We start from the raw sequence: 24,866 nt of genomic DNA, 5'->3' as shown, positions 1-24,866 counted from the left end.
CATACAATTGTATCACAAGGTCTTGTCATAACGTATCTATATACAAACTATGAAAGCCCTACCTTGGATAGTCTCAAAGATATTTTAGAGGTACCTTTTCTTAACATAGGTCAAATTTCAAGGTCAAAGGTCATATGAAATAAAAGGTATTGCCATAAGCAATATATAAAATATATATATCTTAAATAGTTTAAAAAGAGATATTAAATAGGTCAGATATTTAAAAAGAAAGCCCTGCCTAAAATAGTTCTGGATATACATGTGTTTCATAAGTTTTCTTAAATGTAGGTCAAACTCCAAGTTCAAGGTCACAAGGACAAAGATCATGTAACAAATGAAAGGTCTTGCCATAAAAAATATATATACAATATAATTATGAAAGATCTACCTTAAATAGTTCAGGACATACATGTATTTAATAAGTCATATCAATATAAAAAGTTAAAAGCATCACATAAAAGGTCTTTCCATAGAGAAATATGAAAGTCTTAGCTTTAATAGTTTAAGAGACATTTTTTTTTTTTTTAAAAATTCCCTACATATCAGCATATAACAATTTGATCCCCTATTGTGGCTCAACCCTATCCCCTGATATAATGATTTGCAAAAACTTAGATCTACTCTATATCAGGAAGCTTAAATTTCATGTGTAAACTTGAACTTTTCTAGCCCAATGATTTTTGAGAAGAAGATTTTAAAAGATTTTCTAATAATATACATGTACCCACACGCAAAACTTTGATCCCCTATTGTGGCCCTACCCTACTCCCAGGGGCCATGATTTGAACAAACTAGAATCTGCACTATGTCAGAAAGCTAGCTTTCATGAAAATTTCAACTTTCCTGGCCCAGTGGTTCTTGAGAAGATTTTTGTGATTATCTCCCCTTGGAGAAGGGTGTTGCCCTTCTTTTAAACAAACTTGAGTACCCTTCACCTAAGGATGCTTTTTGCCAAGTTTGGTTGAAATTAGCCCAGTGGTTCTGAAGAAGAAGTCGACAATGTGAAAAGTTTACAGACAGATGGACAACAGGTGATCTTTTATATAAAAGCTCATTTGAGCTAAAAATCAAGTAACAACCCCCCCCCCCTCCCCCAAATACTTGGTGCTTGAAATTGCAACAGATTAAACTTATTGTTACCCAGATGTTATGTAAGACAGCATTTTTGTCATAGAATGCTGTTAATATAAATGTATATTGTACACAAGAGAAAACCAAGAAACACACAAACATACATATAAATAGTCGAGATGCAATTCAATACAACTTTGTTGGGACATATGACAAAGATTTCGACACACAACAGAATTAAACATGAAATATGAATGTCATAAAGTTTAATCAAAAGGAAGTAACATGATGCTTAGTTCAAAGTACTTACTGAAAACATTGAATAACTGATCATCACACAGAAGGAATTGCTTATTCTTGGGATCCTGAAAAATCAGAACATATTAACTAAATCCTTTCTTTATTTCCAATTTTATTCTATGCATTGCAAGTTTAAAATAGCACATCATCCTGTACTAAACAAAAGAAATGTGGAATGATGAGTGTTGTCCGTAAAGTTCGTGAAAGCCTTAATTTAAATAAAAGTAGCGTTATAGATATTTATTATTAGCTAATCTATAATCCTTTATGAATATGTGAATTATAAAATGTAAAATTTATCCAATTTTAAATGTATAATTACAAGGATGACTTCGTTATTAGACTTGAGATGGTGACCCGGAGCACGGCAAAGTTTTAATAAAAAAAGTTGTATATCATTTTATACGTTTCATTTGTATTTTGTAAAATTCCACGGATATTGAGATGATTTTTACATCATAACGTTGACAATAGTTTCAACGTCACACCTGCAAAATTTTCACACCTGCAAAATTTTCACGTTCCAAGTTTCGAAATGGCAGAGGAATCGTGGTTAGAATCTATAAAGACAGGATCGTCATTGTTTGAAAAAAATACGTTTTCGGAAAAGGTGGAGCAGAGAGCAGTGATAAAACTTTGTGTAGACATCGGAAAAACACCCACAGAGACCCATAAAGTTGGATAAACATTGTAATGTAAGCCATTCATAAGTGTTTAAGTGGAATAGAACTTGAGAAGAATTTCGGACGGAAGGGGCAGTTTACGGGATGACATGCGTGAAGGAAGACCATCTTTCCGAGATTGCAGTGCTGTAAAAAATGAAGTTTGTGACGTGATTGACAGTGATTGACAACTAACAGTTCATGAAATTGCAGGAAAATGCGGAATTTCAAAGACTACAGTAGTACATGAAATTTTATCCCATGATCTAAATATCAGTCGTATCTGTGCTCGATGGGTGCCGAGAATTCTGACAGATGAAAATTTGGCGAAGAGAGTAGAATTGTCAAAACAGTTTATTAAAAAAATTCAACCGAGGTGGCGCAAAGTTTTTGGACAAAATTATTACAACCGACGAAAGCTAGTTCCACTACGAAGATCCTGAAACAAAGCAACAGTTTAGCCAATGGAAAAATATGAACTCTCCTCCATCGAAAAAAGCGAAAGTTACAAAATCTCTCGGAAAGAATATGTTCATTCTTTTTATGGACCAGAAGGGAATTATTCTAACACACGCAATACCCGATGGCCAATTTAGCTCCAATGGACTTTCTGTACATAAAGTTGTTTTTATGCAGACAGACGTTCGATGATTTGCAAGATCTGAGACAGGAAGTGTTAAATGTTATTTTACGTATGAAACCCGAACAAATTGATAACTGGTTAAAGTTGAACAGTGACTATACGATGAGAAAAGTTAACTGTATTTAGCGTTTGACGTCGGATAACGTCAAGGATTTTCATTTTATTGCTCCAGGTATGAGTTTGCATCTATTTTGTATGTGATAGAATTGTAACTATTTGTGCTTTGTTTGTGATGAAAATTTGCATATTAATGAAATGAAACATGAATTTAATGAAAATAATAGTTTCATATATTTTTAAATTATCAATGTTTGTCAGTTTTTATCAAGGCTGTACACAAATTTTACGGACAACCCTTGTATGTACAGGTAAACTTCGATATCTCGAACTTGTTAAATTTGACACCAATATTGTGTCATATGTTTCATGTTGCACGTTGTATTGGACAGGTATATAAACACACCTTGACACCAATATTGTGTCATATGTTTCATGTTGCACGTTGTATTGGACAGGTATATAAACACACCTTGACACCAATATTGTGTCATATGTTTCATGTTGCACGTTGTATTGGACAGGTATATAAACACTCCTTAAGTGGTATAAGTTTTAGTTTGAAGTTAGGGATTCTTTTTTTTAATGTGTTTGCATTTGCATGTGTTTTGTATATCTATTACTTTAGGGGTGAGATCAAAAGTTCAATGTCTGACAAAAAACTAAAGTCACATAGAACTAAATATGATGAATGTTGAAACTATTCGTCGATTAAAGAGGTTCGCACCTGAGATTTGGAGTAACGTCAATTTTTTGGGAAGCACATTTTTGATTTCTACATTGAAGGAGAATTAGGAAATTAAAAAGAAAACTGGGGTCGCAACGCTTGCTATTGAACTATAGTGTTCTAAACATGACCTTTTTGCACTTAAAATTTATTCAATTAAACTTGATATTTCTGTCAGTGTCAAGACAACATAACCAACACAAATCAATCATTATTTAAAATGGATACATAATCATGTCTTGTAACACTAAAGATAAAAAAAATAAATAACTATTAATACTTATAATGGAAATAAATAATGACCTTTTTGCACTTGATATACGAAAAACTTTATGATATCAAAATTGATAGTTTAAATGGACATATTAGGAGTAAAGTCCATTTCTAAAATTTTACACAATTTTCAAGTTCTGGTCTCACAATTTAAAATGCAACTAAAAAAAGTTGGGGTTGGAGATAAATTTTTTGAATTATTGGCGAAAATGCTGAATTTTTATACAAAATTTTGAGTAAATTAATTGAAACTTTTTTAAGAATCGGTGTTCTGTTTGGAAAAATATATCAACCAAGTTAATAAATTACAACATTTGAACTAGTTCCAAGTCTCAACTACCTGTATCATATATCATAAAACTGAAATACAGACCCTATACATATTACTACACCTGCACGGCACAGTATGAAACGATTAAATGATTGATTGTATATTGCTTAACGTCCCTCTCGATAATTTTTCACTCATATGGAGATGTCATTAATACTGGTGAAAGGCTGCAAATTTAGGCCTATGCTTGGCGCTTACAACCATTGACTCACTTCGAGACATCTGCGGTATTCAACATAACGGTGTTTGAGATGCCAAAGTTTACCTGTATATGATATACTCCATAAATTGTTTAAATACAGTGTCACCTCGGTATATCGCCAGCTTTTGTGCGAACCAATTTTGGCATTACATTGAGGGTGACATTATAAAGAGTTTTACAATTTTAGTTCATCAATTTGAAAAAAATGTCGTTGATCAATTAATACATCATTGTCCTTCTATTGTCGTCCACATGACAAAATATGTACATGTATTACTAAATGCATAAAATTGTTTTGCTTTAATTCTTAAAAAAATGTTAAATAGTAGGATGTTCTGCACTTGTACATCTGCAAAAACATATACATGTATAAAGTATATATGTTGTATGTATAAAATTATGGTGTCTGACCCCTGATTGTTGGCAGCTGATAGTAGCTTAAATTCTCTGTTGCTTATGGACAATTCTACTATACAAAGTCAGAGACAATTTTCAAATTATTATATTCAAGCTATTATCACATTTGAAAAAAAAATGTGGTTGATCAATTAATGCATTAATCGATTAATTGATATATTTAACTGTTTTCATGATCATTTCAGATTTAGATTTGTTACAATTCACTGGACAGACCAATTATGTATAATCAGGACTTCTGATTCCTGGTTGTTGGCATTGTTATTGGGTGATGTTTAAAGGTAATTTGATCTTTTTTGCAATACTTGAAAAAAGATGGTGGATTGTGATAAGTGAATATGGTGTTATATTGGGGTTTTAGCATGTATGGAAATCTGTTCTACAAATTTGGATGGCAGTGGCGATATAATGGGTGGCACTGTTCATATGTTTCAATTCCATTACCTGGAGATTTCTTTCTTTGATGATGGTCCACATCTTTTTCACAACCTCACTTCTTGCCATCTACAAAAAGAAACAAAATGTGCTTGAGAAACATTGATGCTCCTCAAACTTCTGCCAGAGTTTGTTTGCACGTAAACCAAACTCTTCTGTGCAGGCATTGTGGGATAGGGAATTCCCACAAACTACATTGTACTTTTCATAAAGATGGCGATGGGGTCATCAGAAAGAAATCATCATACTTTTTCCATAGCCAGTTGGTAGTAGGCTCACAATGTCTTTTGTCTCTACAAAGTGCAGCGACTTGCTCTGACTTTAATTCATAATTGATTCTCAATATCTGTTCCACACATGTTGCATTGGTGGATCTAGAGGGGTTATGGAGGTCGCACCCCCTTTTATTTTAGAAAAAAATGAAAGAGAGAGAGATCGAGATCAAGAGAGAGATCAGAGTACAGTATTGATTATCTAACAAAACGATTCATTCAAATACATCCGAGTAGAATCATTGTTGAATTCTTTTATGAGAGAGATCAAATGATCAATGTCGGATAAAAATCTAAATTCAAGTTAGGCGAAAAGAGGGGGGGGGGGGGGGGGGGGGGGGGGGGGCTTAAAACTTAATGTAATCATTAACAGATAAGTCATCTCTGTACACATAATGTAATCATTAACAGACATCTAATCTATACAATTACATATTATATAATGTAATCATTAACAGACAAGTCATCTAATCTATACATAAAATTATGTAATCATTAACAGATATCTAATCTATACATATAATGTAATCATTAACAGACATCTAATCTATACATATAATGTAATCATTAACAGACATCTAATCTATACATATAATGTAATCATTAACAGACAAGTTATCTAATCTATACATATAATGTAATCATTAACAGACATCTAATCTATACATATAATGTAAGGGCTATTCCAGAAATAAATACATGGGGGGGTCGGGAGGCACCTTTTGTATATACCAAGCACCCATAAAAAAAAAATAAAAAATTACCCCATGACCCATCAAATTGATAAACTCATTTTACAATGACCCATCTAATTAAAAAAAAAAACTAACCAGACCCACCACAAAAATATTTTTAAAAATGAAAACGGTACAAATCTCGCAAGGTTTTCGGTACAAACATTCTAGTCAATGACGCGGTAATGCCTGTGCGACATTGTATCACAGTAGTTCTGAAGAAACGATGTCACATCAACAATCAAAGGCATCTATGGCGGGAATGTTGGAAAGATTGGGAGTCCAAACGATGCTATTATCATGAAATGGGTATGGATATGTTTTTCCACGAATCGTTCGTCTTCTAATGGAGCCCGCGCACAGAGGCCTCTATATCACCATCACACTGACTGATAAATATAACGCATCGGTACCCTCGTATAAATCAACTAAGGTTTGCCTATTTTATTAGAAAATGGAATACCTATTGGTTTCAAAATATTCCCAAAATCGATGCACTGTAAACTGCAATAATCTACAGAACAGAGTTCGCTGCCATCACGTCCAAAGGGACCCTACTAAACGCGCCTCTAATTTGAAGAGTGCCGTAATGGAAAGTTATGTGCTGCAAAGAGCGACAACTCGAATAGTTCTATGTTACTTCCGATTTCGAAAGCACGTTTTCAATTTTCCCTCCGACGTTTTGTAACCAACACGACAATAGCGACAATAAAAATATTCTGAAAACTCAACACCCACGTGGCACAAAATAAAACAATAGAAACTACCCACTACCCATAATAAATATTTTTTTAACAGTCCAACCACGGACCAAATAAAATATGAAAAAATACGACCACCCACAAAAAAAAATATCATTTGCCGCCCGACCCCCCCATTTGATCATTTCTGGAACAGCCCTAATCATTAACAGACATCTAATCTATACATATAATGTAATCATTAACAGACATCTAATCTATACATATAATGTAATCATTAACAGACATCTAATCTATACATATAATGTAACCATTAACAGACATCTAATCTATACACAGTATGTAATCATTAACAGACAAGTTATCTATACACATAATGTAATCATTAACAGACATCTAATCTATACATATAATGTAATCATTAACAGACATCTAATCTATACACATAATGTAATCATTAACAGACATCTAATCTATACAGATAATGTAATCCTTAACAGACAAGTTATCTATACATATAATGTAATCATTAACAGACAAGTTATCTAATCTATACATATAATGTAATCATTAACAGACAAGTCATCTAATCTATACACATTATGTAATCATTAACAGACATCTAATCTATACATATAATGTAATCATTAACAGACATCTAATCTATACATAAAATTATGTAATCATTAACAGACATCTAATCTATACACATTATGTAATCATTAACAGACATCTAATCTATACATAAAATTATGTAATCATTAACAGACATCTAATCTATACACATTATGTAATCATTAACAGACATCTAATCTATACATATAATGTAATCATTAACAGACAAGTCATCTAATCTATACATAAAATTATGTAATCAATAACAGACATCTAATCTATACATATAATGTAATCATTAACAGACATCTAATCTATACACATAATGTAATCATTAACAGACATCTAATCTATACATATAATGTAACCATTAACAGACATCTAATCTATACACATAATGTAATCATTAACAGACATCTAATCTATACACATAATGTAACCATTAACAGACATCTAATCTATACACATAATGTAATCATTAACAGACATCTAATCTATACATATAATGTAATCATTAACAGACATCTAATCTATACATATAATGTAATCATTAACAGACAAGTTATCTATACACATAATGTAATCATTAACAGACAAGTTATCTAATCTATACACATAATGTAATCATTAACGGACAAGTTATCTAATCTATACACATAATGTAATCATTAACAGACAAGTTATCTAATCTATACACATAATGTAATCATTAACAGACAAGTTATCTAATCTATACACATAATGTAATCATTAACAGACATCTAATCTATACACACAATGAAATCATTAACAGACAAGTTATCTAATCTATACATATAATGTAATCATTAAGAGACATCTAATCTATACATGTAATGTAATCATTAACAGACAAGTCATCTAATCTAAACATATAATGTAATCATTAACAGACATCTAATCTATACACATAATGTAATCATTAACAGACATCTAATCTATACAGATAATGTAATCATTAACAGACATCTAATCTATACACATAATGTAATCATTAACAGACATCTAATCTATACATATAATGTAATCATTAACAGGCAAGTCATCTTATCTATACACATAATGTAATCATTAACAGACATCTAATCTATACACATAATGTAATCATTAACAGACATCTAATCTATACATATAATGTAATCATTAACAGGCAAGTCATCTTATCTATACACATAATGTAATCATTAACAGACATCTAATCTATACGCATAATGTAATCATTAACAGACATCTAATCTATACACATAATGTAATCATTAACAGATATCTTATCTATACACATAATGTAATCATTAACAGACATCTAATCTATACACATAATGTAATCATTAACAGACATGTTATCTATACACATAATGAAATCATTAACAGACAAGTTATCTAATCTATACATATAATGTAATCATTAACAGATATCTAATCTATACATATAATGTAACCATTAACAGACATCTAATCTATACATATAATGTAATCATTAACAGACATCTAATCTATACGCATAATGTAATCATTAACAGACATCTAATCTATACACATAATGTAATCATTAACAGACATCTAATCTATACATATAATGTAATCATTAACAGACATCTAATCTATACATATAATGTAACCATTAACAGACATCTAATCTATACACAGTATGTAATCATTAACAGACAAGTTATCTATACACATAATGTAATCATTAACAGACATCTAATCTATACATATAATGTAATCATTAACAGACATCTAATCTATACACATAATGTAATCATTAACAGACATCTAATCTATACAGATAATGTAATCCTTAACAGACAAGTTATCTATACATATAATGTAATCATTAACAGACAAGTTATCTAATCTATACATTTAATGTAATCATTAACAGACAAGTCATCTAATCTATACACATTATGTAATCATTAACAGACATCTAATCTATACATATAATGTAATCATTAACAGACATCTAATCTATACATAAAATTATGTAATCATTAACAGACATCTAATCTATACACATTATGTAATCATTAACAGACATCTAATCTATACATAAAATTATGTAATCATTAACAGACATCTAATCTATACACATTATGTAATCATTAACAGACATCTAATCTATACATATAATGTAATCATTAACAGACAAGTCATCTAATCTATACATAAAATTATGTAATCAATAACAGACATCTAATCTATACATATAATGTAATCATTAACAGACATCTAATCTATACACATAATGTAATCATTAACAGACATCTAATCTATACATATAATGTAACCATTAACAGACATCTAATCTATACACATAATGTAATCATTAACAGACATCTAATCTATACACATAATGTAACCATTAACAGACATCTAATCTATACACATAATGTAATCATTAACAGACATCTAATCTATACATATAATGTAATCATTAACAGACATCTAATCTATACATATAATGTAATCATTAACAGACAAGTTATCTATACACATAATGTAATCATTAACAGACAAGTTATCTAATCTATACACATAATGTAATCATTAACGGACAAGTTATCTAATCTATACACATAATGTAATCATTAACAGACAAGTTATCTAATCTATACACATAATGTAATCATTAACAGACAAGTTATCTAATCTATACACATAATGTAATCATTAACAGACATCTAATCTATACACACAATGAAATCATTAACAGACAAGTTATCTAATCTATACATATAATGTAATCATTAAGAGACATCTAATCTATACATGTAATGTAATCATTAACAGACAAGTCATCTAATCTAAACATATAATGTAATCATTAACAGACATCTAATCTATACACATAATGTAATCATTAACAGACATCTAATCTATACAGATAATGTAATCATTAACAGACATCTAATCTATACACATAATGTAATCATTAACAGACATCTAATCTATACATATAATGTAATCATTAACAGGCAAGTCATCTTATCTATACACATAATGTAATCATTAACAGACATCTAATCCATACACATAATGTAATCATTAACAGACATCTAATCTATACATATAATGTAATCATTAACAGGCAAGTCATCTTATCTATACACATAATGTAATCATTAACAGACATCTAATCTATACGCATAATGTAATCATTAACAGACATCTAATCTATACACATAATGTAATCATTAACAGATATCTTATCTATACACATAATGTAATCATTAACAGACATCTAATCTATACACATAATGTAATCATTAACAGACATGTTATCTATACACATAATGAAATCATTAACAGACAAGTTATCTAATCTATACATATAATGTAATCATTAACAGATATCTAATCTATACATATAATGTAACCATTAACAGACATCTAATCTATACATATAATGTAATCATTAACAGACATCTAATCTATACACATAATGTAATCATTAACAGACATCTAATCTATACATATAATGTAACCATTAACAGACATCTAATCTATACATATAATGTAATCATTAACAGACATCTAATCTATACATATAATGTAATCATTAACAGACATCTAATCTATACATATAATGTAATCATTAACAGACATTTAATCTATACATATAATGTAATCATTAACAGACATCTAATCTATACACATAATGTAATCATTAACACACATCTAATCTATACATATAATGTAATCATTAACAGACATCTAATCTATACATATAATGTAATCATTAACACACATCTAATCTATACACATAATGTAATCATTAACAGATATCTAATCTATACATATAATGTAATCATTAACAGACAAGTCATCTTATCTATACACATAATGTAATCATTAACAGACATCTAATCTATACACATAATGTAATCATTAACACACATCTCACCTTATCTGTACCCATAACCTCTGCCAGTACCGGGGATAATGAACATGGCTTGCTGTACACAGATTTCTCTGGGGAAAGAAATGATGAATTATGCCAATTGAAACTTGTAAATTTTCCAAGATAAACAATGAATTAGAGAAAAGGGTCTTCATATAAGTTTTTAAAGAAACAAGTGAATAAATACACCCCAGCTTAATCTCAGAAACAACGAATATATCTCTACTGATCTGTGAAAACATTGATCAATATCCAGTTATTTTCTGTTTTAAAATATTACTGTATTGATTCCTTATTCTACAGGAATACTTAAAATTGCAATTAAAATCGTTAACATCATGATCAAATTGCAAGAATATGAATTCGTAAATGGACTGTTGTTGATCAAGAGTTCTAAAAAGAAAGGTGAAGATAACGAACGGTGATCAATCTAATAACTCCTATAAGCAACATAAAATAGAGTTGAGCAAACACAGACCCCTGGATATACCAGAGGTGTGATCGGGTGTCGAGGAGTAGTAAGCATCCCCTGTTGACTGGTCAAACCCGCTGTGAGCCCTATATCTTGATCAGGTAAACGGAATTATACATAGTCAAAATCAGTGTGCCAAGAATGGCCTTACAATCGGTATGTAACATGTCAGACAGCATTTGACCCAATGATAGGTTGTATTCACAATGTGTTTCTGCAAAATGAAAATACAAGTGAGTAATTTTAAATTACCTTTACAGATACTAAATTCCTTGCATTATTTAGGAATCTACAGTACTGGGAAAATATGGTAAAGTTTGGTAAATGCTAGGGCTATCTCACAGATCCAAAAAATTTCTGGTCAGTTTAGTTCATTACTAACTTTCAATTGGAGTTCTGGTTTTTAGTTCAGTTCTTTATAAAGTACCCACAATGTTATTCTTGAGATTTCTATTGTGTTTTTTCATACGTGTATCCTATTCTAACATGTGTGTATCCTATCATATCTGGTTTTGCGTTTATTGCGTTTTCCGTTTTCTATCATGTTTTGCGTTTATCAGGTCTATCATGTATTGCATTTTGCATGTATATGTTTTCTGTTTATTGCCAAAATCGTTTAACATGTAATTTCTGAAACTCGGGCTCATCATAATTCTAATTTTAATGAAAAAGTAAGATACTTTCTGAAAGCTTTTAAATTCATTTTGCTTCAGATCATTTTTCGGAACTGAGAAAAGACAGTATATTTGATGGAGAACATAAAGCTGGCAATTATAAAGTACAAGAACAGCGACTTGTCTATCAATAAAGGGTGAAACTTCATCACAATGTCAATGTAAATTGTCTGAGGATTTACAAGTATGACATGGGCTTCTGACATGGACTTTTTTTGGAAAGTAAACAGAGCCCTTCATCTGATGCTCATGAACAGTTGGTTATCTAGAAATAATTATATGTAATTAATTCTAATAGAGAGAAGATGAATTCCAATCTGAAATAGCCCCTACAGTACCCGCAACGTTATTCTTGACATTCCTATCGTGCTATATCGTGCGTGTATCCTATCCTATATCAGGTTTTCCGTTTTCTATAGTGTTTTGCGTTTATCAGGTCTATCGTGTATCATATTTTGCATGTATCAGGTTTTCCGTTTATCGTGAAAATCATTTATCGTGTAGCTTCGGAAACTATCGGGATCGTATATTAAATCTAATGAAAAAGTAAGATACTTTCCCAAAGCTTTATTCGTTTTGTTAAAGAAGCTATTTTTAGGAATCGAGGAAAGACAGTATATTTGAAAGAGACCATAAAGCTGTCGATTTTAAGGCAGAAAAAGAGCTATATGTCTGTCCAGAGAGGGTGAAAATTTATCACAATTTCATTTTAAGTAGTCTGGAAAGTAGGCAGTGGTTTGCCAAGCAAACTGAGGACAGTAAAACTGAAAACTCCTTCATCTGGAGTTCATAAACATTTCCTTGTCTAGAAACAATTATTTGTAAGTAACACTAACAGAGAAATAGGAAGTTCCGACCTGAAAGGAAAAATCAGTAAATTACATTTTTTATTACCTATATTTTGATAATGGTTCTTTTTCTTCCGATTTTGTTCACCTGTATTCAACTTATATATCAACTACTGAACTTGTGTGCGTTCTTATCTATCTGATTTTGTGTATCACCCGTGTTTTGACAGTATTTAAATATTCTCAGGGACATTGTATTTCACACATTTAGAAGATTAAGTTTTAAAAGAGTGCAAGGGTATATTGCATCTCCCAAAATTCTACTCAATTGGGCACGATTCAGCTGTCATCGTTGTTTTTTTTTAATTTGTATATGTACACATATACCAATAGTCGTACATGTAGATACTGGAAATTTATGCTGGTTTTGATGATTATTTGAATTTTTTACATGCTAAACACAAACATTTAAAGCGTTTCTAAATTGCGACTTTAAATCAAGCCAGGTTTCGTAAATGTTTTTAATAGTTTATTTATTTTTTGTTAACAAAATATCAATTCATATAAATATGTTCCAATTACTTATGACTATCAATTATCACTCATAGCGTAGAAATATCTAAGGGCTGTTCCAGAAATGATCAAATGGGGGGGTCGGGCGGCAAATGATATTTTTTTGTGTGGGTGGTCGTATTTTTTCATATTTTAATTGGTCCGTGGTTGGACTGTTAAAAAAATATTTATTATAGGTAGTGGGTAGTTTCTATTGTTTTATTTTGTGCCACGTGGGTGTTGAGTTTTCAGAATATTTTTATTGTCGCTCTTGTCGTGTTGGTTACAAAACGTCGGAGGGAAAATTGAAAACGTGCTTTCGAAATGCTGCTTTCGAAATCAGAAATAACATAGAACTATTCGAGTTGTCGCTCTTTGCAGCACATAACTTTCCATTACGGCACTCTTCAAATTAGAGGCGCGTTTAGTAGGGTCCCTTTGGACGTGATGGCGGCGAACTCTGTTCTGTAGATTATTACAGTTTACAGTGCATCGATTTTGGGAATATTTTGAAACCAATAGGTATTCCGTTTTCTAATAAAAATAGGCAAACCTTAGTTGATTTATACGAGGGTACCGATGCGTTATATTTATCAGTCAGTGTGATGGTGATATAGAGGCCTCTGTGCGCGGGCTCCATTAGAAGACGAACGATTCGTGGAAAAACATATCCATACCCATTTCATGATAATAGCATCGTTTGGACTCCCAATCTTTCCAACATTCCCGTCATAGATGCCTTTGATTGTTGATGTGACATCGTTTCTTCAGAACTACTGTGATACAATGTCGCTTAGGCATTACCGCGTCATTGACTAGAATGTTTGTTCCGAAAACCTTGCGAGATTTGTACCGTTTTCATTTTTAAAAATATTTTTGTGGTGGGTCTGGTTAGTTTTTTTTTTTTATTAGATGGGTCATTGTAAAATGAGTTTATTAATTTGATGGGTCATGGGGTAATAATGCCTCCCGACCCCCCCATGTATTTATTTCTGGAATAGCCCTAACATATGAGCATATGGTGTAGTGCAGTGGATTGTACTTAAAGCTGTCATTATGAAAATAATTGTAGTTGTTGAATGAGCGGTGAACTCAGAGCTTGATGCAAAATAACCCCCTTCCTCGCTACACACAAAATATTACTTGGTTTTAGTTGATATCCAAGATAATAGACATTAGAATAAGAGAGCTATTGAAGCATGATATCACTACATTATATTACATTTAAATTTGTTAATTCCCTGTTTAATTGCTAAACGCTTGGCATCAAGTGTGAATGCCACGGGTCCTCGGAGATGACCTTAAAACAGACGCCCATGTCACGGTAGGTGTGGCACGCTAAAAAACTCTCACTGCTCAATGGCCGTAATTGCCGAGCATAAGCCTAAATTTAAAAGCTCTTCACCGGTCATGGTTACGTCTCCATATGAGTGAAATATTCTCGAGCGAGATGTTAAGCAAGATAAAAATCAATCACTCCCTGTATGATTCATATATTAAACATTCAAGGTGACAATATACGTTTTAGAATCATTGACTGAGAAAATTCATATAGATATCAAATAATGAATTCAATACCGTATATAGTTTAACTTCCGGGGTTTAGCTGTAATGACGTTAAAAAAAAACATCAATAGAATTAAAAAAAAAAAAACAACAAAAATAAACGTACAACCGTGGATAAATAAATTATACGCTTTAGGTATATATTGAGTATTGAAATCCTTCAATATTATTATCAACATAATGTAATTATTTTGTACGTATCAAACTTTCCTTCTGTCTAAATTGTTTCTAAATTTACAACATTTCTATCAAGTTTTCTGTTTATCGTAAAGATCGTTTATCGTGTTTTGCGTTTATCAGGTCTATCGTGAAGATCGTTTATCATGTCAAGAATAACGTTGCGGGTACTGTACCTGCAATAAAATCAAATGTAGGAAATCCATCGAAGTATAGCATTGAGTGTGGTATTCAGATCGGTTACACGGATTTAGTACAATGAAGAATTCAACAACAATCTTTTATATGTTTTAACAGCCATAAAAATAAATAAATTTTTTAATGTTAAAGGGGCACAACTCCATCTATAATCAATGAACCAGAACAAAATACAAACTTGACCTGTAACTCATCAATATACATGTACAGTGAAACTTCTCCAAACCGCCCCCTCAGAAAACCGGTTCTCCCTGAATATCGGCCGATTTTCAAAGTCCTGGCAGAAATCTTACCATTTCCTAACAAAGAAAGTCTTACAAAACCGGCCACCCCATAAAACCGGACATCGGCCACTTTTTAAAGTACATTTGTTAACAAACATGTGTAATTTACCCTTAAAGGGACTGGTTCACGATTTTTTATCAAAATATTTTTCAATTTTGATGTTAAACATTAGAAATATAACTCATTTAATGTTGACAGCCAAACTTTTGACCTTTTGAATGCAAGCAATATTTTAGCCTTAAATCTGTGTTATGTAAACAAAGACTCGAGTCTTTTTATGTGAAACATTGATTTTGTAATATAATTCATCTTAATTATGCATAGTCACAAATTTTAACTTTTAGTTGACACATTTTACCCCCAAAATGCTTGAAATGTGAAAGATATAATAAACCTAGATTGATATCCATTTCTTTTGAAAATTTTGTAAACAATAGCGTACCGCAATCTTTGTTTACAAAACAAATAACAAACTCTCTAAAATGAGCTTCTGTGATGATGTACACTGTATAACCTTAATTTTCATTTGAAATCTTTCAAACACATTAGACAGTAGATTTTGGTCATTAAAAGTGAAAAACAAAATTTTGGGTAAAATCGTGAATCAGTCCCTTTAACATACTGGCCACTTTTTGAAGACAATAAAATTTTGGCCAGAGGTTGATCAAGATCGTCCAGGTGTGTAAATTGACTGACCAACCTGCCAGGTGGGAAATTATCAACTGGAGGTGTGAAAAACACTAGTGGCCTCTTTAATTTCTATTGTTTACCTGTGCTGTCAAGGGTGTTAATTGACACTTAGCTAATCCAAGAGACCCTTCCAAATTCTGTACAAAATGTAACAGTTAGGAACATATTGAATGAATACAGTATCAAACACCATATTGTTTCACGATACTATCCTATGGATATAAGCCGTATTTAATAAAGAACAAACCCATGACTGTTAATGATAATTATTAAAAGATAGATTAATTTTCTTGGTTTCCACAGGCTTAAAATTCCAAAGAAATATTCAAATTACAATTTCATATTTACTACTGTACTTTTTAAAAACGTCAAAACAAAATTGTTAATGACATAAGCGATAAATGTAAACAGAGTATTCATAGGTAAGAGAAATTACCATAATAGGCCTCTGTGTTTTCTTTATGTATCCTGTTATAGATTTTCAGTTTAAAATTAGATGATTTCAGTGAGAATATATTTCTTGGAATTCATAATTACCTTTAGGCACAAGCGGACTAATTTAATTTCCACCGATAATTGATCATAGATCACCAGATCAAAGTGAACAGTACCTACTTTGTGAATATTCAGATAAAACGTCTATAATTGCTAAATTCTCGGTATACCGGCCATCCCTCTAAACTGGTCGTTTTTTCCGGTCCGAGACCCGGCCGGTTTAGAGAAGTTTCACTGTGTATATATATATATATATATATATATATATATATATATATATATATATATATATATTTCACTGTGTATATATATATATATACGCAAACACACATAAAGCACTAAAATGACCAATGACATAAACAACAAAAGACAAATGTAATGTCACACAGTTGTAATGTTTTAAACATTATATTTCCACCTTACTTTGCTTTTTATCATCTGGGTCTTTTTCTTTCCTTTTTCTTGGTTTCTTCTACAAATGAAGAAATAATTAAGAATTACCACGCATAATAAACTTTTGTAAAATGGCTTAAGTGGAAGCTTCTACATGTAAGTGGGTTGAACAAAATAAATTTCTAGTGTTCATGATCACAGACCACAAATGTGCTCGAGAGTTGGTAAAAATTATTCCATCCTTATAAATCTTGAATTCAACATCAGATATATCCTCCTAAATAACAAGAGGTCCAGGAATCCCATTGTTCACCTGAGCCACCTTGGCCCTGCCATTGTTCAAAGTCAACACCAAAGTATAACAAGGTCTTGCCATAAAGAATCTATATACAAACAAGAGATGATTGTAAAACATATATGCCCCCCATGGTGCAAAATTGAAAAGGGTTATACACATACAGTATAATTTGTCCAAACCGGCCTCTGAGTACTCCGGCGCTCTGTCAATTCCGGCCATAAAATATAGTCCCTAACATTTCTTTAACAAATCCTTTATTAATAATTCCCTGTACTCCGTATACTGCGTATTCTGTATATCGGCCGGCTTACACAGCCCCAACTGCTATCAATTAACTTTAATTATCCTGTGTAAACCGGCCCCTCGATGATACACCACCCTAATTGTTGCGGTTAATTGTATTCGGTGTACACAAGGTCCCAACTGCTCGTAATTAGCTCTAATTATTGCATTTAAACCAGCCACCCCACAATGACCAACCTGTTGGTATTCGGTCGATCACACGCGGTGTACACAAAGGGTGTCTCAAGGGAAGCCACAGGTAAGTAAAAGAGTGCAACTGGCGAGGAGTCGCGATCAGTTTAAAATAAAACCTGATTTTTAGGGGGTGCACTTTTCAATTATGACAGCACCACGCACGAGGTAATGGCGCTCCCCCTAACGACAGCGACGAGAACTGACATTAAAAGACAAAGTTCAATTAATCGCTGAATTCGATACATTCTTGGAATGAAACAAAATCGGCAACAATCTCGTTATGTTTTCCAAAAGCAAGGTTTCCCCTCGTGGACTTCTCGGAGCTCTACGGCGAGTCAGACAGTGATGATATGCAGTTAGTTAGCACAACTCGCCATGTCCGGTTGATCACTCGGCATTGCATTAGTTTCTGTTTCACAAATTGAGACAGTTGAAAGCGATACATTTACATTACAATGAAAGCTGGGAAAGACAAATTTTAAACGAACACAACACAAACTTGACAAACATACATAATGTAGCACTTGATAACGGCGATGATGTAGACGAAATCGACAATTTACCAACAGAAAATTGCGCGAATAATTCCCAGATTTTAAACTGTTTAATAAAAATTGAAACTTTTTCAAATGAACACGACAATAAAACACTGACATTTATATTTTTACATTTTGAATTCTTTTGTGATATATTAAAACGTTAGCAATCATTACACACGTATGCATAGATAGTGAATGCAAGGGAAGCAACTCTCATTATTGTCAACATTCTGCACTCCGGACTCTGTACAAACCGGCCAATTTCTTTGGAACCACACATAGCCGGTTTAGACAGATTATACTGTACATCATTTAATTGAAAGTAGTATCACCAATTCAAACAAGATATGATTATAATCTACTGATTATAAAGTCTTCCAAATGAAGTATTGGCTGTATAAAAGTGGCTTTTTCTGAGTACTACTATTTTTCTCCCTTGACAAAATCCATTCCAATTTTTACTTCATTAAAAAAAATTTGATCACAAAGGCTTTGAATCGAAATTTTTCAAAAGATCCCTATTTTTTCTTCAGTAAAGCTGGTGTTACTTGACCTTGATCCTACATGTATTTTGTAGGTCCCAACATCCTCTTATCATTTTTGATGATCCCACACATGTCTCTATTACTCCTGGTTTGAAAGTTATACAAGTTTTTATAATCAAGGTCAAAAGTCAAGGTTAATAGGGATACTAGTTTGTAGGTCACTACACCCTTTATCATTTCTGAAGATTCCATGTCTCTATCAGTCCCAGTTCTGAAGTTATACCATACCTATGTTTAGGGTCAGAGGTCAAGGTCAATTGACCGTGATACCATTTTCTAGATCCCATCATCCTTTTAGTATTTCTGAAGATTCCATTTCTTTATCAGACCTAGTTCTTAATCTAATACCAAATTTATGATCTAAGGTCAAGGTCACTGGAGTCACTTGACCTTGATTTGTAGATCTCATCATCCTTTCATCATTTCTGAAGATCCAAAGTCTCTATCAATTCCAGTTCAAAAATCAGGAGTTTGTATGCTCAAGGTCAGATGTCAAGGTCACTGGAGTCACTTGACCTTGATACCAATTTGTAGATCTTATCATCCTTTCATCATGATTCAGGATGTGGAGTGTAGGATTCTTATTCAGCATATGGAGTGTAGGATTTTAATTCAACATGTGGAATGTAGGATTTTGATTCAGCATGTGGAGTGTAGGATTCTGATTCAGCATGTGGAGTGTAAGATTCTGATTCAGCATGTGGAGTGTATGATTCTAATTCAGCATGTGGAGTGTAAGATTCTGATTCAGCATGTGGAGTGTAAGATTCTGATTCAGCATGTGGAGCGTAGAATTCTGATTCAGCATGTGGCGTGTATGACTCTGATTCAGCATGTGGAGTGTGGGAATCTGATTCAGCATGTGGAGTGTAGGATTCTGATTCAGCATATGGAGTGTAAGATTCTGATTCAGCATGTGGGGTGTAAGATTCTGATTCAGCATGTGGGGTGTATGATTCTGATTCAGCATATGGAGTGTAAGATTCTGATTCAGCATGTGGGGTGTATGATTCTGGTTCAGCATGTGGAGTGTAAGATTCTGATTCAGCATGTGGAGTGTAAGATTCTGATTCAGCATGTGGAGTGTAAGATTCTGATTCAGCATATGGAGTGTAAGATTCTGATTCAGCATGTGGGGTGTATGATTCTGGTTCAGCATGTGGAGTGTAAGATTCTGATTCAGCATGTGGAATGTAAGATTCTGATTCAGCATGTGGAGAGTAGGAATCTGATTCAGCATGTGGAGTGTAGGATTCTGATATTCAGCATGTGGAGTGCACTATTCTGATTCAGCATGTGGAGTGTAGGATTCTGATTCAGCATGTGGAGTGTAGAATTCTGATTCAGCATGTGGAGTGTAGGAATCTGATTCAGCATGTGGAGTGTAAGATTCTGATTCAGCATGTGGAGTGTAGGATTCTGATTCAGTATGTGGAGTGTAGGAATCTGATTCAGCATGTGGAGTTTAAGATTCTGATTCAGCATGTGGGGTGTAGAATTCTGATTCAGCATGTGGAGTGTAGGATTCTGATTCAGCATGTGGAGTGTAGAATTCTGATTCAGCATGTGGCGTGTATGACTCTGATTCAGCATGTGGAGTGTAGGATTCTTCATGGCTACAATGTGAAGTAGCACTTCCTTCCTGTAATTCATTATCTAGCTCAGTTTGTTTTTACTTAAAGCTGTATGGTCCAATGTTCATGTATTTCTATTGTACAAAATGATTTGAGTTTATAAAGTTATTATTAACTTCCCCTTAATTACATGCTTGATATCATTTGCATGTAAAAGAAAACAAAAAGTAAATATATCGGGTACGCATAAATTCAATTGCTGCTCGTTTAAGGTTGTTAGGCATCTATAAATAGCCCCACGTGCATCAAGGTAATCCCAACATGATGTATATACTTAAATGCAACTGTCTAAATTTAAGTCTGAATAAAAAGTATTTGATACATTTATTTCTATTAAACTAATGGCACGGTACCGCAGTAACAAAATACACAGCATTATACAGATATGTGATGTGTCTGTACGGGACATGTGACTGTCATGACTTGAAATGCCAAGTGACAGTTGTTTGTAAAAAATGATTTAAAATCAAATCATTATGGTTAAAACAGGTGAATTAATGTACATGTCGTACAGCCTCATAAATGTGTACATGGAGTGTATTGTATTGTATTAGTCAGTAAAAATGTTTAAACTTGAAATTTCGAATCATATTGAATCATTCTTACACAGCATTTGGGCAAGCAAAATCTTACTTGGGCTACCAAATTTTGTACTCTCGATTGTCCTATAGGCTTGTAGTCAGAAACATTAAGTGTAAAGACTGAATTTTGCATATTAGAAATTTTGGTTTGGTAAAATTACTTTTGGTCTGGTAAAGCTAAATTCTTTACTAGACCGAAAGTCTGGTAAAATTAAAAATCATTCGCATACACTGCAGTATATTTCTTAATAATCTACCCTTGAAAGGGGGCATGACCATTCATTTCAAAAAACTGAATACCCTTTACCTAAGAATGCTTTGGTTGATATTTGCCAAGTTGAAAATGTGAAAATCTTCAAAAGATGACGACAAACAAATTTTGATCACAATCGAAAAGCGCACTAGACCCTCTGGCTCAGATGAGCTAAAATGATTCTCATTACTGGTTTTTTAGCGACGGCACGAGATGGCCGTCTTGACGTGTTTTCTTCTTCCTGTAATCGACGAGCAATGTCTTCATCTTCTTCACCTGCATCCTGTAAATAATATAAAATCACAAATGTAATGAATGGCTGCATGCATTTTTATGTTAGCCTTTATAAATGATCCCTAACTACTGTATGCCTGCAAGTAGCAGTCTGAACTTTTGGAATCTACAATCCACAAGTTGAATCTGCTATTGGAAACAAAAGACCAATGGGCCAGAATGCTAACCTGAGTAAATTTGGCCTTCAGATTGAAGATTTTTAAGAGATCTTTTACCCGCTTTCATCCCATTACAAATTTGATCCCAACCTAGCTACATGGAGTTGTGACTTAATCCACACAACATGATGATGCTTCAATATCAATATGACTAACATGATCTGCTGTTCTGGAAAAGATTCTTTTTAAAGATTTCAAATATTTTTTCTCATATATTCATTATAGGGCTGTCACAGTTCAAACATTTTCCCGTTCTGTTCAAGAAACAAAACCTTGGTTCTCGTTTTTTCATTTCAGTTTTATTTTGTATGATAAATCAATATAACTTAATTGCCCTGCCTCTAAGGTCACAGGAGTGCAGAAGTCCTGAAATTTACAATTTATGGCCCCCTTGTCCCAAGGATTCCTCAGACCAAGTTTGAAAAGAATTGAAATGGTAGTTCTCAAGAAGTTAAAAATGTTTGATTGTTAAAGGACACATCACATGTTTATAAACTTATTAATTTTTTCAGCAAAATTAATTCATTTCATGCCTAAAACTACTTTACATGTGTTTTAAATGAAACAGTTTTTGTAGTTTTTGAGTTTGAAAGTGATGTAATTCAAATCTTGTGATATGCATATTTTCTTCGATATTTTACGCGCCATTACCTGTGACATAATATGCGACCTCGAGCGAGAAGATTTGAAAACAGTTGTTAGCCATTTCATAAACAGATTAAATTTAATTGCCAAAATAAACCAATTATCACATTAACGGCTTGTAAATAACACTGCATTAGGGTGTTTTGTGCTGTTTAAGGGTGTACTTGCTGTCAGTAGAGAGGATTTGGACTGTTTTTTTTAAATTTTCGAAGGAAGGTGTGAGGGACAAGACATGAATATTTTTTGTCGGCACAAAGACTTTTGCCATAATAAACCAGTAGAATTTGTCCCTGTAAGATTTCAAACAAGCACTTGGACAAAGATGTAGATAAACTGCGAGAAAATGGTTCTATCGAAGCTACGCACTGTTACATATAGACCTAAGGCATATGCTTTCCGTTCTGCTCTCAAATTCAATGCACACAGTTTGCACCAACTGACCTTCACCTTGTACAGTACCCGCAACGTTATTCTTGACATTCCTATCGTGTTCTATCGTGCGTGTATCCTATCATATCTTGCTTGTTTCCTATCGTATCATGCGTGTATCCCATCGTATCGTGTTTTGCGTTTATCAGGTTTTCAGTTTTCTATCGTGTTTTGCGTTTATCAGGTCTATCGTGTATCGTGTTTTGCATGTATCAGGTTTTCCGTTTATCGTGAAAATCCTTTATCGTGTAGCTTCGGAAACTATCGGGATTGCTATATCAAATCTAATGAAAAAGTACGACACTTTTCGAAAGCTTTATTTGTTTCGTTAAAGAAGCTGTTTTTAGGAATCGAGAAAAGACAGTGTATATTTGGAGAACATAAAGCTGTCGATTCTAAGGCAGAAGAAGAGCTATTTGTCTGTCCAGAAAGGGTGGAAATTTATCACAATTTCATTCTAAGTAATATGAAAAGTAGGCAGTGGTTTGCCGAACAAACCGGGGACCGTAAATCTGAAAGCTCCTTCGTGTACAGTTAATAAATATTTGCTTGTCTGGAAACAATTATTTGTAATTAACACTAACAGAGAAATACACTGTAGGAAGTTCCGATTTGAAAGGAAAATTCAGTAAATTACGTTGTTTATTACATATATTTTAATAAAGGCTCGTTTTCTTCCGATTTTTTTCCACCTGTGTTCTACTTATATACCCACCATTGAACTTGTGCGCGTCTGTGTATCACTTGTGTTTTGACTGCAAACATTCTCAGGACATTGTATTTGACACATTTAGAAGATTAAGTTTTAAAAGGGTGCAAGGTTGCATCTCCCAAAAGTCTGCCCAACTCGGCTGTCATTGCTGTTTTTGTTGTTGTTTTTTTTACTTGTACACTTGTACATGTACCTATAATCGTATGGGTAGATACTGAAAATTAATACCGAGTTTGATGATTATTTGTATTTTCTTTTTACATACTTAACACATTTTTTAAAGCGTTTCAAAATTGTGAATTTAAAAAAGTCGTGTTCTATTTATTTATTTTTCATAGTTTATTTATTTTTGTTATTAAAATATCAGTTCAACTACATATGTTCCAATTACTTATGAATATCAATCATCGTGTAGAAATATCTAACGTATGAAGATTTGGGGTAATGCAGTGGATGTTTTTTTAAAGCGGTCATGATGAAAATAATTGTAATTGTTGAATGACCGGTGAACTTGGAGCTTGATGCAAAATAACCCCCTCCTTGCTACACACAAAATATTCCTTGGTTTATTTCATATTCAAGATAATAGACATTAGAATTAGAGAGCTACTGAAGCATGATATCACTACATTATATTACATTTAATTAA

At 32.6% G+C, this 24,866-nt stretch overlaps 1 protein-coding gene across 3 annotated transcripts in view; it reads right to left on the bottom strand.

The window, feature by feature from the left end:
• Positions 1-24,866, bottom strand: part of LOC125658930 (uncharacterized) — a 55,962-nt gene that overhangs the window by 16,658 nt on the left and 14,438 nt on the right. For all 3 annotated transcript variants that reach the window (XM_048890392.2, XM_048890391.2, XM_056149681.1), the window contains exons 5-9: positions 22,170-22,262; positions 17,683-17,731; positions 11,366-11,433; positions 5,128-5,187; positions 1,382-1,436 (exon numbers count right to left, since the gene is read on the bottom strand). In XM_048890392.2, the coding sequence (XP_048746349.1) occupies positions 1,382-1,436; positions 5,128-5,187; positions 11,366-11,433; positions 17,683-17,731; positions 22,170-22,262 (325 nt within the window). The remainder of the gene's footprint in view (positions 1-1,381; positions 1,437-5,127; positions 5,188-11,365; positions 11,434-17,682; positions 17,732-22,169; positions 22,263-24,866) is intronic.

The sequence above is a fragment of the Ostrea edulis genome, chromosome 9, assembly GCF_947568905.1.
Source record: "Ostrea edulis chromosome 9, xbOstEdul1.1, whole genome shotgun sequence".
Lineage (NCBI taxonomy): Eukaryota > Metazoa > Mollusca > Bivalvia > Ostreida > Ostreidae > Ostrea > Ostrea edulis.
This window is presented reverse-complemented; position numbering and strand designations above follow the sequence as displayed.